The sequence below is a fragment of the Ranitomeya imitator genome, chromosome 3, assembly GCF_032444005.1.
Source record: "Ranitomeya imitator isolate aRanImi1 chromosome 3, aRanImi1.pri, whole genome shotgun sequence".
Classification (NCBI taxonomy): Eukaryota; Metazoa; Chordata; class Amphibia; order Anura; family Dendrobatidae; genus Ranitomeya; species Ranitomeya imitator.
The window spans coordinates 443466258-443484522 of NC_091284.1; the positions used below are offsets into that span (position 1 = coordinate 443466258).

General features: G+C 40.7%; 1 protein-coding gene across 1 annotated transcript in view; it reads right to left on the reverse strand.

The window, feature by feature from the left end:
• The window catches only part of VPS53 (VPS53 subunit of GARP complex), a 408370-nt gene that overhangs the window by 198525 nt on the left and 191580 nt on the right, over window positions 1–18265 (reverse strand). The window contains exon 10 of the mRNA XM_069757361.1: window positions 14539–14681. Within this exon, the coding sequence (XP_069613462.1) occupies window positions 14539–14681 (143 nt within the window). The remainder of the gene's footprint in view (window positions 1–14538; window positions 14682–18265) is intronic.

Here is an 18265-nt window from a genome sequence, read left to right on the forward strand (position 1 = left end):
CCCAATGCAATAAATAGCGGGAGAAACGTGAAAAATCTGCAAAATTAATGAAAATGCTGCGTTTTTTTACCGCAATGCGTTTTTTTCACGGGAAAAAATGCATCATGTGCATAAAAATTGCAGAATGCATTAGAATGATGGGATGCTTAATGTATGCATTTTTTAAGCGTTTTTATCGCAAAAAAAAATGCAAATAATCCTGAACGTGTGCACACAGCCTTAAAATACAGTTGTGCTCAAAAGTTTACATACCCCGGCCAAATTTTTGCTTTCTTGTTTGTTTTTTTTTTGAGAAAATATGAATGATAGATAACTAAAAAAAAATGTTTTCTCCACTCGTGGTTAGTGGTTGGATGAAGCCATTTATTGACAAACTACAGTGTTTTCTCTTTTTAAATCATAATGACAACCCAAAACATCCAAATGACCTTGATCAAAAGTTCACATACCCTGGTGATTTTGGCCTGATAACCTGCACAGAAGTTGACAGAAATGGGCTTGAATGGCTACTAAAGGTAACATCCTCACCTGTGACCTGTTAGCTTTTATGCACACACACTGATTACAAGCAGAGTGAGTTTCTGGGATCCAACACTCTTGCATCTTTCATCAAGCCACTGACGTTTCTGGATTGTGAGTCATGGGGAAAGCAAAAGAATTGTCAACGAATCTAGGGGAAAAGGTAGTTTAACTATATAAAACAGGAAAGGGATACAAAAAGATATCCAAGGAATTGATAATGCTAGTCAGCAGCATTCAAACTGTAAGGCTAGGGTCACATTGCGTTAATAGCAGCCCGTTCAACACATGCGTTAACAGGCTGCTGTTAACGCAAGTGCCTACATGACATCGCGCTAGCGCAGATAGAGCTAGCAGATGCTCCATCTGCGCTAGCAGTGATGGACCCGGAAACGCTGCAGCCCGCGCCCAGGGTCTGTCACTCAATGACGGTACATCACTAGCACACGCCCATTGTGGGCGTGCGCTAGCGATGCGTCCAACATAGGAAGTAATGGCGGAGTTAACGGACTGGGTCACACCGCATTATGCTGCGATGTAACGTAGTCCGTCTAACGGACGACCAAAACGTAATGTGAACCTGGCCTTATTAACAAATAGAAAATAAGGGGCTCTGTAAAAACAAAAAAAGGTCAGGTCAGGTAGACCAAAAAACAGTTTATCCACAACTGCCAGGAAAATTGGTCGGGATGCAAAAAAAGACCCACTAACAACATCAGCTGAAATACTGGACACTCTGATAACTAGCGGTGTGGCTGTTTCAAGATTCACAATAAGAAGGCACTTGAAGAAAAATGGGCTGTATGGTCGAGTCGCCAGAAGAAAGCCATTAATGCACAAATGCCTAAGTATCTAGCCTAAAATACGCAAAATAGCACAGAGACAGGCCTCAAAACTTCTGTAATAAGGTAATTTGGAGTGATAAGACCAAATTGAACTTTTTGGGCACAACCATAAATGTTACATTTGGAGAGAGGTCAACAAGGCCTATGATGAAAAGAACACCATTCCTACTGTAAAGTACAGAGGTGGAGCGCTGATGTTTTGGGGATGTGTGAGCTACAAAGGCACAGGAAACTTAGTCAATGTTGAAAGAAAGATGAACGCAGCACGTTATCAGCAAATACTGGAGGCAAATTTGCAATAATCAGCCCGGAAGCTGTGCATGGACGTTCCAACATGACAAAGATCCAAAACACAAGGCCAAGTCAACCTGTCATTGGCTACAGCAGAACAAAGTGAAGGTTCTGGAGTGACCATCTCAGTCTCCTGACCACAATATCATTGAGCCACTCTGAGGAGATCTCAAGCATAGTAACATAGTTAGTAGTAAGGCCGAAAAAAGACGTTTGTCCATCCAGTTCAGCCTATATTCCATCATAATAAATACCCAGATCTACGTCCTTCTACAGAACCTAATAATTGTATGATACAATATTGTTCTGCTCCAGGAAGACATCCAGGCCTCTCTTGAACCCCTCGACTGAGTTCGCCATCACCACCTCCTCAGGCAAGCAATTCCAGATTCTCACTGCCCTAACAGTAAAGAATCCTCTTCTATGTTGGTGGAAAAACCTTCTCTCCTCCAGACGCAAAGAATGCCCCCTTGTGCCCGTCACCTTCCTTGGTATAAACAGATCCTCAGCGAGATATTTGTATTGTCCCCTTATATACTTATACATGGTTATTAGATCGCCCCTCAGTCGTCTTTTTTCTAGACTAAATAATCCTAATTTCGCTAATCTATCTGGGTATTGTAGTTCTCCCATCCCCTTTATTAATTTTGTTGCCCTCCTTTGTACTCTCTCTAGTTCCATTATATCCTTCCTGAGCACCGGTGCCCAAAACTGGACACAGTACTCCATGTGCGGTCTAACTAGGGATTTGTACAGAGGCAGTATAATGCTCTCATCATGTGTATCCAGACCTCTTTTAATGCACCCCATGATCCTGTTTGCCTTGGCAGCTGCTGCCTGGCACTGGCTGCTCCAGGTAAGTTTATCATTAACTAGGATCCCCAAGTCCTTCTCCCTGTCAGATTTACCCAGTGGTTTCCCGTTCAGTGTGTAATGGTGATATTGATTCCCTCTTCCCATGTGTATAACCTTACATTTATCATTGTTAAACCTCATCTGCCACCTTTCAGCCCAAGTTTCCAACTTATCCAGATCCATCTGTAGCAGAATACTATCTTCTCTTGTATTAACTGCTTTACATAGTTTTGTATCATCTGCAAATATCGATATTTTACTGTGTAAACCTTCTACCAGATCATTAATGAATATGTTGAAGAGAACAGGTCCCAATACTGACCCCTGCGGTACCCCACTGGTCACAGCGACCCAGTTAGAGACTATACCATTTATAACCACCCTCTGCTTTCTATCACTAAGCCAGTTACTAACCCATTTACACACATTTTCCCCCAGACCAAGCATTCTCATTTTGTGTACCAACCTCTTGTGCGGCACGGTATCAAACGCTTTGGAAAAATCGAGATATACCACGTCCAATGACTCACCGTGGTCCAGTCTATAGCTTACCTCTTCATAAAAACTGATTAGATTGGTTTGACAGGAGCGATTTCTCATAAACCCATGCTGATATGGAGTTAAACAGTTATTCTCATTGAGATAATCCAGAATAACATCCCTCAGAAACCCTTCAAATATTTTACCAACAATAGAGGTTAGACTTACTGGCCTATAATTTCCAGGTTCACTTTTATAGCCCTTTTTGAATATTGGCACCACATTTGCTATGCGCCAGTCCTGCGGAACAGACCCTGTCGCTATAGAGTCACTAAAAATAAGAAATAATGGTTTATCTATTACATTACTTAGTTCTCTTAGTAGCGCGCAGTTCATGCTAGACAGCCCAGGAATTTACAGGAACTGGAGACTTTTTGCCAAGAAGAGTGGACAGCTTTACCATCTCAGAAAATAAAGAACCTCATCCACAACTACCATAAAAGACTTCAAGCTGTCATTGATGTTAGGGGGGGAAATACATGGCATTAAGAAATGGGGAATGTGAACTTTTGATCAGGGTCATTTGGATGTTTTGGGTTGTCATTAGGATTTAAAAAGAGAAAGCATAGTAGTTTGACAATAAATACGGTAGCTTCACCAACCACTAGCCATGAGTGGAAAAAAAGTTTTGGTGTTCTCATTCGTATTCTCTGAAAAAAAAGCCAAGAATGCAAAAATTCTGCCGGGGTATGTAAACTTTTGCAACAACTGCACCTGGTTCCTCATACCAGGGTGAATGAGGGAAGATAGAGTGCATCCAGCAACATAAGTATAGGACTCAAGGATCCAGCAAAAATTAATCAATGCTCGTACAAGCCTCGTAAAGTTTCACATACAAGACTCCCCTCTCTTAAGGATAATAATAATAATCTATATTTTGATATAGCGCTAGCATATTCCGCAGCGCTTTATAGTTTTGCACATATCATCACTGTCCCCGATGGGGCTCACAATCTAGAATCCCTATCAGTATGTTTTTTGGAATGTGGGAGGAAACCGGAGTGCCCGGAGGAAACCCACACAAACACGGAGAGAACATACAGTACAAACTCTTTGCAGATAGGATAGGAAAAAGTGAGAAATAACTTCAAGAGCAACCACCAATTTATTTTTTCTGTCATAAAACAATAGTAAACACATGAAAATAAGCAACTTTGTGGTATATTCGAGAAATCTGCTTCTTTTCCCTCCTGGACTGATACAGTGCCTTGCCAAAGTATTCGGCCCCCCGAAACTTTTCAACCTTTTCCCACATATCATGCTTCAAACATAAAGATACTAAATGTAATTTTTTGGTGAAGAATCAACAACAAGTGGATCACAATTGTGAAGCTGAACGAAATTTATTGGTCATTTTAAATTTTTGTGGAAATTCAAAAACTTTAAAGTGGGGCGTTCAATATTATTCAGCCCCTTTAACTTAATACTCTGTTGCGTCACCTTTTGCTGTGATTACAGCTGCAAATCGCTTGGGGTATGTCTCTATCAGTTTAGTACATCGAAAGACTGAAATTCTTGCCCATTCTTCCTTGGCAAACAGCTCGAGCTCAGTGAGATTTGATGGAGATCGTTGTGAACAGCAGTTTTCAGCTCTTTCCACAGATTCTCAATTGGATTGAGGTCTGGACTTTGACTTGGCCATTCTAACACCTGGATACGTTCATTTGTGAACCATTCCATTGTCGATTTTGCTTTATGTTTGGGATCATTGTCTTGTTGGAAGACAAATCTCAGTCCCAGTCTCAGGTCTTTTGCAGACTCCAACAGGTTTTCTTCAAGAATGGTCCTGTATTTGGCTCCATCCATCTTCCCATCAATTTTAACTATCTTCCCTGTCCCTGCTGAAGAAAAGCAGGCCCAAACCATGATGCTGACACCACCATGTTTGACAGTGGGGATGGTGTGTTCAGGGTGAGGACCTGTGTTGCCTTTACGCCAAACATATCGTTTGGCATTGTTGCCAAAAAGTTCGATTTTGGTTTCATCTGACCAGAGCATCTTCTTCCACATGTTTGGTGTGTCTCCCAGTTGGCTTGTTGCAAACTTTAAACAACACTTTTTATGGATATCTTTGAGAAATGGCTTTCTTCTAGCCACTCTTCCATAAAGGCCAGATTTGTGCAGTGTACGACTGATAGTTGTCATATGGACTGTCCCACCTCAGCTGTAGATCTCTGCAGTTCATCCAGAGTGATCATGGGCATCTTGGCTGCATCTGTGGTCAGTCTTCTTGCTTGAGATGAAAGTTTAGAGGGACGGCCGGGTCTTGGTAGATTTTCAGTGGTATGATACTCCTTCCATTTCAATATGATCGCTTGCACAGTGCTGCTTGGGATGTTTAAAGTTTTGGAAATTATTTTGTACCCATTTCCGGCTTTAAACTTCTCCACAACAGTATCACGGACCTGCCTGTTTTGTTCCTTGGTCTTCATGATGCTCTCTGTGCTTCTAACAGAACCCTGAGACTATCACAGAGCAGGTGCATTTATACGGAGACTGGATTACACACAGGTGGACTATATTTATCAGCATTAGACATTTAGGACAACATTGGATCATTCAGAGATCCAAAATGAACTTCCGGAGTAAGTTTGCTGCACTGAAAGTTAAGGAGCCAAATTATATTGCATGTCCAACTTTTCAGTTTTTGAATTTCCACAAAAATTTAAAATAACCAAGAAATTTTGTTCAACTTCACAATTGTGCTCCACTTGTTGTTGATTCTTCACCAAAAAATTACATTTGGTATCTTTATGTTTGAAGCATGATATGTGGGAAAAGGTTGAAAAGTTCCAGGGGGCAGAATACTTTCGCAAGGCACTGTATGTCATTCCCAATGGTTAGGTAAAATCTGTGTTCATTTAAGACAGATTTTCACATTAAGATAGGAGATGACAAAATGCCTTTAAAATTCTATGAAGAAGGGAGTTGTCAAAGGGAAGAGCAGCCAGAAGAAGACATCCTACTACAAGTTCTCCTGAAATCATAGTCACAGTTCTCCACCGAACTGTATGAGCACCATCTTTCATCTTCTAGCTCAGTTATTAAGACAGATTTTACCAGTGAAGTGAGAATTTTGAGAATAAATTATCAGTTCGGAAGGAGAAAATAAAGAATTTCTCTGATAAGGTATATTACAAATTTTCCTATTTTTATATGAACTATTCATTTATATAAAAAAATAAAACGACAGATACTCAATAACCCCTTTGCCCCTCAATGCTGTTTCCATGTTTATGGCCAGGCCAATTTTTACAATTCTGACCTGTGTCACCTTATAAAGGTATAATAACTCTGGAAAGCTTAAACGGATCCCACTGATTCTGAGACTGTTTTTAGTGACATATTGTACTTCATGATAGTGGTAACATTTCTTCGATACGACTTGCATTTATTTGTGGGAAAAAAATGGAAATTTGCCCCAAATTTTGTAATTTTTATACTTTTCTTTTTATGCCCTTAAATTAGAGTTATATCACACAACATAGTTAATAAATAACATTTCTCACATGTCAACGTTACATCAGCACAATTTTCAAAGCATAATTTATTTTATAGGATGTTATAAGGGGTAAAAGTTGACCAGAGCTCTCGTTTTCCCAACAAAATTTACAAAACCATTTTTTTCAGTGACTGAGGGGCCTATATGGCAGAAAATACCCAAAAGTGACACCATTCTGAAAACTGCATCCCTCAAGGTGCTAAAAACCACATTTAATAAGTTTATTAACCCTTTAGATGCTTCAGAGGGATTTTTTGATGTGTCAGGAAAAATGAACATATAACTTTCTCACAAACATTTTACTTTAGACCCAATTTTTTTTTCATTTTTGCAAGGGTAACAGGAAAAAACGGACCCCAAAATGTATTAGGCAATTTCTCCTAAACATACCAATGCCCCATATGTGAGTGAAAACTACTGTTTTGGCGCATGGCAGAGCTCAGAAGGGAAGGAGCGCCATTTGACTTTTTGAATGCAAAATTTGCTGGAATAATTAGCGGATACTAAGTTGCATTTGGAGAGCCCTTGATGTGCCTAAACATTGGAAATCCTCCACAAGTGACACCGCTTTGGAAACTAGACCTCTCAGGGAACGTACCTAGATGTGTGTTGAGCACCTTGAATCCCCAAGGTGCTTCACTTAAGTTTATAACATTGAGCCGTGAAAATAAAAAATCATTTTCCCCGCAATAATAATTTTAGCCCCAAATTTTGTACTTTCACAAGGGTAACATGAAAATTGCACCATAAAATTTGTTGTGTAATTTTTCCTGAATATGCTGATACCTCATATATGGGAGTAAACTACTGTTGGGGCTCAAGGTGCGGCTCAGAAAATAAGTGATGTTTATGATTTGGGAGACAAAAATGTATTGCCACAGGTAGATCCATTCTTTTTTCTCTTATTGTGTGGTGGTGAGAATTCATTCTTGTTCTAAGCCTTTGCCCTGTCTCCCTCACATACAGACCCCCAGTTGGACATTTAGTACAAATAATTAGGTACACCACATTAGAAGTGTCACAGCTGAAAGTACCTGGTATCTTGTAGTCCTGATGTGAATTGGGGATGTTTATCTTCTCTGTGGTCATTATAAATGGACAGGTTTTACATTTTTTTTTAATTGCAAGGATAGGTACCTGCAGCTGTTGGAGAGGACAGGGAGCTCTTGACAATGATGCTTCTTATATTTGGGGGCTGCCTAAAACACAGTAGTGGGGGGTCTGGAAAAATGGATTTTAAGCGGGCATCTTTTTGTAGTAAAGGTTGTAATTTCCGTGCAGCTCCTCTTAGCATCTCCAGATTTGGATTGTAGGTAACTACTAGAGGTACCCGGTTATTTTCTTCTTTAGCTTTGTAATGCAGCAGGTGATTCCTTGATATTCTGGTAGCTCTTGTAATCTGGTTTTCAATTGTTCTTGGATGGTAACCCTGTTTCAAAAAGGTCTTTCTGAGGCAACCAAGGTGTTCATCCCTATTCATCCCTATTCTCACCGCCACACAATAAGAGAAAAAAGAATGGATCTACCTGTGGCAATACATTTTTGTCTGCCAAATCATAACATTATGGACATGAAATTACTTTTGTTAAAAGTTAGCTTCAAATCTAAGAGAGACAGAAGAGTCTGGGAATATAAACTGATGACGACCTTTGACAGTCTTAATGCAGGAATGAATGTGTCGCATGGATTTATGTCTTTTTACATCAACTAAGGAACTTGCCCCTCAGACTATGAGGGGTCATCACAACAGAACCTGACCCCAATCAGAGGACAATAAAACAATCCTTATCTAAGAACTGGCCCAATATTTACGGACATAACTGTTTATCACTCATGGTAATTCTGCTTCATGTCACCTGTCTTATCCATGGTTTTTCCTTTTTTTTCTGTGCTATGTTGTGCATAAATATGTGATTCTTCAGAATTTCTTTTAGTCTTTGCCTGATGAAAAGACCTGTGTAGTCTCGAAAGCATGCAATTCTTTACCATCTTTTCAGTTAGCCATTAAAAGGTATCAACCACTGAGGACTCTCAAATCTAAATATTTTTCTATCTACAGGCTAACACGGTACCAAGATATATATCTTTCCGGTGTAAAAAAAATAAAATGAACATGTAACTTTCTTTCACAAAAAAATTACTTCAGATCCAATTTGTTTTATTTTACCAAGGGTAACAGGAGAAAATGGACCCCAAGAGTTGTTGCACACTTTGTCCAGAGTACGCCGATCCCCCATATGTGGGTGTAAACCACTGTTTGGGTGCATGGCAGAGCTCGGAAGGGAAGGAGCGCCATTTGACTTATCAATGCAAAATTGGCTGGAATTGAGATAGGACGACATGTCTCATTTGGAGAGCCCCTGATGTGCCTAAACAGTGGAAACTCTCAAAAAGTGATGTCATTTTGGAAAGTAGACCCCCCTAAGGAACTTATCTAGATGTGTGGTGAGCACTTTGAACCCCCAAGTGCTTCACAGAAGTTTCTAATGTAGAGCCGTGAAAATAACAAAATTTTTCTCCACAAAAATGATATTTTAGCCCTCAATTGTGTATTTTCCCAAGGGTATCTGGAGAAATTGTACCCCAAAAGTTGTTGTGCAATTTGTCCTGAGTACGCTGATACCCCATATATGGGAGAAAACTACTGTTTGGGTGCATGGCAGAGCTCGGAAGGAAAAAGTGGTGTTTTGGAATGCAGAATTTGATGGAATGGTTTGCAGGCTTCATGTTGCGTTTGCAGAGCCCCTGATGTACCTAAACAGTAGAAACCCCCCCACAAGTGACCCCATATTGGAAACTAGACCCCCCAAGGAACTTATCTAAACGTGTTGTGAGAACTTTGAACCCCCAAATGTTTCAGTAAAGTTTATAACGCAGAGCCGTGAAAATAAAAAATCTTTTCTTTTCCACAAAAATGATTTTTTAGCACCCTAGTTTTGTATTTTCCCAAGGGTAACAGGAGAAATTGGACCACAAAAGTTGTTGTCCAATTTGTCCTGAGTACGCTGATACCTCCATATGTAGGGGTAAACCACTGTTTGGGAACACGGCAGAGCTCGGAAGGGAAGCACCATTTTACTTCTTCAACGTAGAATTGGATGGAATGGAGATCGGACGTCATGCTGCGTTTGCAGAGCCCCTGGTGTGCCTAAACAGTGAAAACCTCCCAAATCTAACTCCAACCCTAACTCCAACACACCCCTAACCCTAATCCCAACCACACCCCTAACCCAACCACACCCCTAACCCTGACACACCCCTGACCCCAACACACCCCTAACCCTAACACACCCCTAACCCTAATCCCAACCCTAACCACACCTCTAACCCTGACACACCCCTAACCCCAATCCCAACACACCCCTAACCATACCCCTAACCCTGACACACCCCTAACCCAACCGTAAACATAATCCAAACCCTAACCCCCAACCCTAACTTTAGCCCCAACCCTAACCATAATGGGAAAATGGAAATAAATTAAAAAAAATTATTTTATTATTTTTCCCTAACTAAGGGGGTGATGAAGGGGGGTTTGATTTAATATTTATAGCGGGTTTTCTAGCGGATTTTTATGATTGACAGCCGTCACACACTAAAAGATGCTTTTTATTGCAAAAAATATTTTTTGTGTTACCACATTCTGAGAGCTATAATTTTTCCATATTTTGGTCCACAGAGTCATGTGAGGTCTTGTTTTTTGCGTGACGAGTTGACTTTATTTTGGTACCATTTTCGGGCACGTGACATTTTTTAAATCGCTTTTTATTCAGATTTTTGTTAGGCAGAATGAACAAAAAACAGCAAGTCATGACTTTATTTTGGGGGGCGTTTATACCGTTCCGCGATTGGTAAAATTGATAAAGCAGTTTTATTCTTCGGGTCAGTACGATTACAGCGATACCTCATTTATATATTTTTTATGTTTTTTTATAGAAAAAATAATTATTTTTGCATTACTTTATTCTGAGAGCTAAAACTTTTTTATTTTTTTGCTGATGATGCTGTATGGCGGCTCGTTTTTTGCCGGACAAGATGTCATTTTCGGCAGTACCATGTTTATTTATATCCATCTTTTTGATTGCGTGTTATTCCACTTTTTGTTCGGCGGTGTGATGATAAAGCATTGTTTTTTGCCTCTTTTTTTTACGGTGTTCACTGAAGGGGTTAACTAGCGGGACAGATTTATAGGTTGTGTCGTTACGGACGCGGCGATACTAAATGTGTGTACTTTTATTGGGTTTTTTTATTTACACAAAAATGTATTTATTGGAACAATATCTTTTTTTTCATGTATTTAGGATTTTTTTTTTTGTTTTATACATGTAAATATATATATATATATATATATATATTTTTTTTTTTTTTTTACTTTTTTACTTTGTCCCAGGGTAGGACATCATGGTATAGTGTCAATAGTTTCAGATCGCTCTCAGTAGGCGCTTGCAAGCCATCTCCCTGCAGGACCCAGAAGGCCCACCGCGGCCATCTTGGTTCCGGGGCCTGCAGGGAGGACGATGGAGGAGATGCTCGGAACAACATGATCACTCACGTTGTTCCGAGGGTCTCAGGGAAGTACGCAACGTGCTGTACTATCCCGACCCTGGGAATTAAGTCCCAGGTCACCTCGACGGGATAGTTCGTCTAATGGCAGAAAGGGGTTAAAGTAGACATGATTATCTTGACCCGGCATCTCAGTAGAATAAGCTAAAGGGGAACACCAAAGTAGAATAAGTTATAGGGAAAGACCAATATTTCTATTAAAAAAAAAAAATGTCCACAAAGTATAGACTGTTAAAATAATAAAATAACTAATACTCGCATGGAAACTCTCCCCTGCTATGGTGTCTCCAGCAGTGTTTGTCATGAAACTGATTTTGTTAGTGGAAAGTTAAAGGGGTATTCCCACCTGCAACATCTTATCCCAATATGTAGTAGGCGTAATAATAATATTACTAAGTAGCTCCAAATATAAATGTAGTATAGTTCTTCTGATGAACTATATTGCTTACCCCCATGTGCAGGGCATTGCGGTTGCTTAAGCATACACAATTAGAACCACTCATATATGATACAGGAAAAATATTTATCTTTGCACCGTGTTAGCCAGTTGATAGAAAAATATGAAAATGTGAGAGTCCTCAGTGGTTGATACCTTCAAATGGCTAACTGAAAATAATGGTAAATTGCAAGCTTTCCAGACTACTAGAGTCTCTTCATCAGGCATAGAATAACACAAAATCTGAAGTGTCACATATTTATGCACAAGAAGACACAGGAATAATGCAATAGATAAGACAAGTGACGTGAAGAAGAACTATCAGTGTGGGACGAGGAGAAATCAGAAGCCCAGAACATGGGTTAAGCAACATAAATAAGAAGAACTATACTACATCTCTAATTGGAGGCATTTGCTAATATTATTATTATTACTCCTACTACATATTGGGATCACAATATATGTAATCCCAAGCCATCTCTAAAACAAAAAGGGGCCCATCCTGCACAGCATTGTATTGTGGAGTTCAATCTAGAAATCATAAACAGTATAACATGAGTCACTACGGCTTTTGGACCTATTTAGACAGATATGATAACCTTGTGATTTAGCTGTAATCTTCACATAGAGAAATCAGACACTTGTATTTTAGACTTTAGTCCCTTTACTGTTAGTTCTGGACAAGAAAGAACTGCGGAAAGGTGAGGAGTTCAGGGTACAATTCTGGGCTTTTAAGCCAGCATGCGTACCAGAAGTACAAAGCTCTGGCAGCATATGAAGTTCTCATTAAAGTGAGAACAATGACAGGTATAAAGGGTATTAGAAAAGCTCAAGGGGATTTCTTCTTTTTCCTGGAGTAAGCTCAGCACAGAATATATCATTAAATTGAACAACATAGCTGGGCGGCTCAAGGCCTTGCATTGAGCAATCCTTTCACGAAATGAAAAAAAGCCGTCGCCGAGGTAAAAAGGAAATGTATAATATTTTTAACTTGCGAGCGAGACCGGCGTTACTTGGGCTGCGTTATAGCACTCAGGGGTACCTATGCCAAATAAACAAGAATAAAACCAAGGACACCACTCTGTAATAAAAGCAGAAGCCTAGCTATAAACTCAGGAGTGAATCTGCACAAAATCAAACAGTGCTCAACATGAAAAATACAGAGAAATTAATTATAATAATATAATAATATAATAATCTTTATTTTTATATAGCGCTAACATATTCCGCAGCGCTTTACAGTTTGCACACATCATCACTGTCCCCGATTGGGCTCACAATCTAGAATTCCTATCAGTATGTCTTTGGAATGTGGGAGGAAACCGGAGTGCCCGGAGGAAACCCACGCAAACACGGAGAGAACATACAAACTCTTTGCAGATGTTGTCCTGGGTGGGATTAGAACCCAGGACCCCAGCGCTGCAAGGCTGCTGTGCTAACCACTGCGCCACCGTGCTGCCCAATTCTGCACAGCCCAAACCTACAGCAACTAGGAAGTCACAGGCGTGAATAAGGTAAAGGTAAACTTAATATTCTTAATTTCTTGATGAAATTGAATTAAACATTTGTTAGTAGTAAGTCAGTTCTAAGTTTGGGCTCCAAATATAAGCTAAACAATCTTGCATCATTTTTACCTGGCCCTGAAATCCTGTACTATAACGATATGAAAATATAAAGACAACGTAACTTCTTAAGATGGATCTAGAATCAGAAACTATCATTTTAGCCTCACAATTATAAGGAGCATTTTAAAAAAAAGCTGAATGTCTGAACCCGCAAGTCAGGAGCAATATGTAATGCTAACCTGCTACTACAACCCCCGGCAAAAATGATGGAATCACCGGCCTTGGAGGATGTTCATTCAGTGGTTTAATTTTGTAGAAAAAAAAGCAGATCACAGACATGGCACAAAACTAAAGTCCTTTCAAATGGCAACTTTCTGGCTTTAAAGGGAACCTGTCACCCCGTTTTTTGAGATTGAGATATAAATACTGTTAAATAGGGCCTGCGCTGTGCGTTACTATGGTGTATGTAGTGTACCCTGATTCCCCATGTATGCCGAGAAATACATTACCAAAGTCGGCGTTTTCGCCTGTCAATCAGGCTGGTCTGGTCAGGTGGGCGTGTTCACAGCGTTCTTTTCTTCCCCAGGTTTCCGTTGGTGGCGTAGTGGTGTGCGCATGTCCAAGGTCCGGATTCCCTGTGCCCACGTGAAGACACAGCGCGCGATCTGCGCTGTCATTCCTTTCATCGGTGCGGGCGGCCATCTTCCTGGGGCCGCGCGTGCGCAGATGTAGTGCTCTGCTGCACGGGGCTTCAGGAAAATGGCCGCGGGATGCCGCGCGTGCGCAGAAGAGATCGCGGCGGCCATTTTCCCAAAGCCGAGCATCATGAAAGGAATGACAGCGCAGATCGCGCGCTGTGTCTTCACGTGGGCACAGGGAATCCGGACCTTGGACATGCGCACACCACTACGCCACCAACGGAAACCTGGGGAAGAAAAGAACGCTGTGAACACGCCCACCTGACCAGACCAGCCTGATTGACAGGCGAAAACGCCGACTTTGGTAATGTATTTCTCGGCATACATGGGGAATCAGGGTACACTACATACACCATAGTAACGCACAGCGCAGGCCCTATTTAACAGTATTTATATCTCAATCTCAAAAAACGGGGTGACAGGTTCCCTTTAAGAAACACTAATAGAAATCAAGAACAAAAAATGCGGTCGTCGCCAGTAATGGTTACTTTTTTTAACCAAGCATAGGGGAAAAATTATGGAATCACTCAATTCTGAGGTTTTAAGGTTTTACTCTAAAGTAATAGCTATTTGCTATTAAGAATGGTTTCAAATAGAATGGTCTGGTTTCTTAACGTGCAACAATTTTCTGTGCTCCTGGTATCCTTTTATACCATTTCTGAAAGAAAAAAAAAAAAGGGGAAAGTTAATTTTGCCAAATGACCATTCTATTCTCTCATCTTACCTGGTTATATGGCAAAATTCCACAGCAATGCGTTCAGTCATACACCAGTCTGCTGGAAACATGCGCCCGTACTTTTCTTCATAATCCACTAGCTGACGTTTGATCCAAGCATAGCGTCTATCAATTTTATCCAGCCATGCAACCTGCCATATAAAAATAGATGTAAAGAAGGAAAAATTAGAAAATTCACTTTTGTTAATCATAGTTCATGCTTCTAAGGTAAAAAAAAAAAAAATCCAGGCGATCGGCGCTTCCACAGTGGGAGTACGGTAGGGATAGGATAAAAAAAATATTTGGGCATTTAAAAAACAACACGCTACAGCTATGTAAAATAAAGTTAACATGTGTGAAAAAATTCAAATGTTATTTAAAGTGCGCAATACTATTCACATAGTTCTGTAGTGTTTTTTAATGTTATTAACCTGTTTTCAGTATTGAGTCTGCGATTGCCTATGTATGAGGGTCATTGATGACAGACTGAAAACAAGTGGTGTTTAGGTACTTCATTTCCAACCCCATCCCAGCAGAGTGGAGCGCGTATAAGGTGATAGTGTTTTGTTATCTTTATTAGACACCTGATGAACGATGTATAAAGCCAAAATGCATTATGTTTTAAATGCCATTTTTATTTTAATAAAAATCATAGTTAAAGGGACACTGTCACCTGGATTTGGAGAGAACAATCTTCAGCCATGGAGGCGGGGTTTTGGGGTTTTTGATTCACCCTTTCCTTACCCGCTGGCTGCATGCTGGCTGCAATATTGGATTGAAGTTCACTCTCTGTCCTCCATAGTACACGCCTGCACAAGGCAAGATTGTACCTTGTGCAGGGGTGTACTATGGAGGACAGAGAATGAACTTCAATCCAATATTGCAGCCAGCATGCAGCCAGCGGGTAAGGAAAGGGTGAATCAAAAACCCCAAAACTCCGCCTCCATGGCTGAAGATTGTTCCCTCCAAATCCAGGTGACAGTGTCCCTTTAAGCATAGCTCCATTACCACCAATATTTCACTATCCCAGTTTCAACCTCCATCCTTTTTTTTTTTATATATTAGATACATTTTTATTTACGGTAACCAAATTCATAGTAGAAAGCAATAAAACAAAAATCGCAATGAGAACTACATTAGCAATGGTCATTAGTTTCAGAAATTCCCTTCCTCTCTTCCCCTCCCCCCATTACATACAAAAGCAGTGAATAATGCATGGTGTAACCTAAGATCAGGGTCATCTTCTCTCCACCCAAGGTGTCCATAATGTCTCAAATGTTCTTATGCCTTTTCTCTTAGCATAAATGTTTGTTTTTTTCCATATTCACAATAGAGTCAGACTGTCTGAAAAATTCACTCAACGTTGGTGGATGTTCATTTTTCCAGTATCTGGCAATTAGTTTCCTTGCAATATATAATAATCTAGCAATTGCCACCTTATATTTATTATGTCCCCGGACCTCCTCCACATATCCCAGCATACACACCACAGGATCCCTCTCAATCCTACAACCATATGCTCCTCCTATGGCACTAAGCACCGCTGTCCAATATGGGTTCAGATTTGGACACTGCCATAACATAAACCTCCATCCTTTTTAAAAAAAACATATTTTTGTATCCAGTTTCTACCACACTCCCATTGTGGAAGCGCCGGTTTACCTTCCTTACACTCTATCCCCCTGTTGGAACCCCATTGGAAACATTTCCATTAACATCCAGGCTGGTTGCTATCTGTATCGTGGTTCATTTTGGATCTTTATAGAGTTGTGCACTAGTTGGCACATCGTCTCAGGTGAGCATATACCGCAAACGTTTCACCTTTTTGTTATAATACAATAACTGTGATTAGATAGCGCTCCTTTTATTTTCCACAATCCTTAGGGAAGCCTACTTACTAACGGTTCGTGCTTCTAAAAACTGAAAACCAAAATGAAACCTGAAACAATGATCTTGGGCTGGTTAAAGCATTTTCACCATATTGTTACGACTAGGGTTGAGCGACCTTTACTTTTATAGGATCGGGTCGGGTTTCACGAAACCCGACTTTTTCAAAAGTCGGGTCGAGTGAAATCGGCCGATCCTATAAAAAAGTCGGGGTCGGGGTCGGCCGAAACTCGAAACCCAATGCTGTGCATTGGGTTTCCAATGGTTCCCAGGGTCTGAAGGAGAGGAAACTCTCCTTCAGGCCCTGCGATCCATATTTAAGTGTAAAATAAAGAATAAATATAAAAAATATCGCTATACTTATCCTCTGACGCGCCCTGGTACTAACCGGGAACCTTCCTTCCTTCGAATCAGCGCTTTCAGGACCTTGCGGTGACGTCGCGGCTTGTGATTGGTCGCGCGACCGCCCATGTGACCGCCGCGCGACCAATCAGAAGCCGTGACGTCACCGCGACGTCACCGAAGGTCCTGGAAGCGCTGATTCTTAGGAAGGAAGGCTGCCGGAAAGAAGCAGGGCGCGTCCGAGGGTGAGTATATACCTAATAGGAATAGGAATATACTCACCCTCGGACGCGCCCTGCTTCTTTCCAGCAGCCTTCCTTCCTAAGAATCAGCGCTTCCAGGACCTTCGGTGACGTCACGGCTTCTAATTGGTCACGCAGCGGTCACATGGGCGGTCGCGCGACCAATCACAAACCGCGACGTCACCGCAAGGTCCTGAAAGCGCTGATTCGAAGGAAGGAAGGTTCCCAGTTAGTACCAGAAAATACAAAAATAGGGAAAAAGGAAAAAATGGGAAGAAAATAAGTCAGCTCACCAATCCCTCAACAGTGCAATGATGTCCATGCACGGAGCCGCCTTGGTCAAGGGCGTAGTCCAGAGCCAGCAATGAAAAAGAAAAAATAATCTCCAGCATGGATCTTCTAAAAAGTCAATTTATTGAAAACACTTTAAAATGCAAACATTTGCAAAAAAGCGATGGGGTCCCAGGTGGTCAACGCCGACGCGTTTCGACCATCAGGTCTTAGTCATGGCATGAAAATGGAACCCCATATTAACATTTTATACAACACAGAACACTAAAACAACAAGTGCTTAGATTAAAACTCAGGTGGGCAATCAGAACATTCATTAGATTAACCCCCTGTGAACCGCAAAAGAGAAAGACATGTCTATAGAAAAAGAACCACAACGGTGTATCAAAAAATTACATTTAGCTGGAGTAATAGAACCAATTCACAGTGTGTACAATATTAAATATCACCTTCTTATGGAGAGGAAAAAAAAAAAAAAAACACAACTAAGACCTGATGGTCGAAACGCGTCGGCGTTGACCACCTGGGACCCCCATCTCTTTTTTGCAAATGTTTGCATTTTAAAGTGTTTTCAATAAATTGACTTTTTAGAAGATCCATGCTGGAGATTATTTTTTCTTTTTCAGTTAGTACCAGGGCGCGTCAGAGGGTAAGTATAGCGATATTTTTTATTTTTATTCTTTATTTTACACTTAAATCTGAATTCCGATACCAATTCCTGATATCTGAAACATATCGGGAATCGGTATCGGAATTCCGATTCCAGATTCAGAAGATCGTCGACTTCATGGCCGACCCCACACAGGGGTCGGGTCGGGTTTCATGAAACCCGACTTTGCCAAAAGTCGGCGACTTCTGAAAGTGGCCGACCCGTTTCGCTCAACCCTAGTTACGACAGTCGCAATCATTTTGCCTAGTTAAACCTATTGACTATTGTTGTAAAATAAAGAAAACCGCTACAGTGCACAATAACT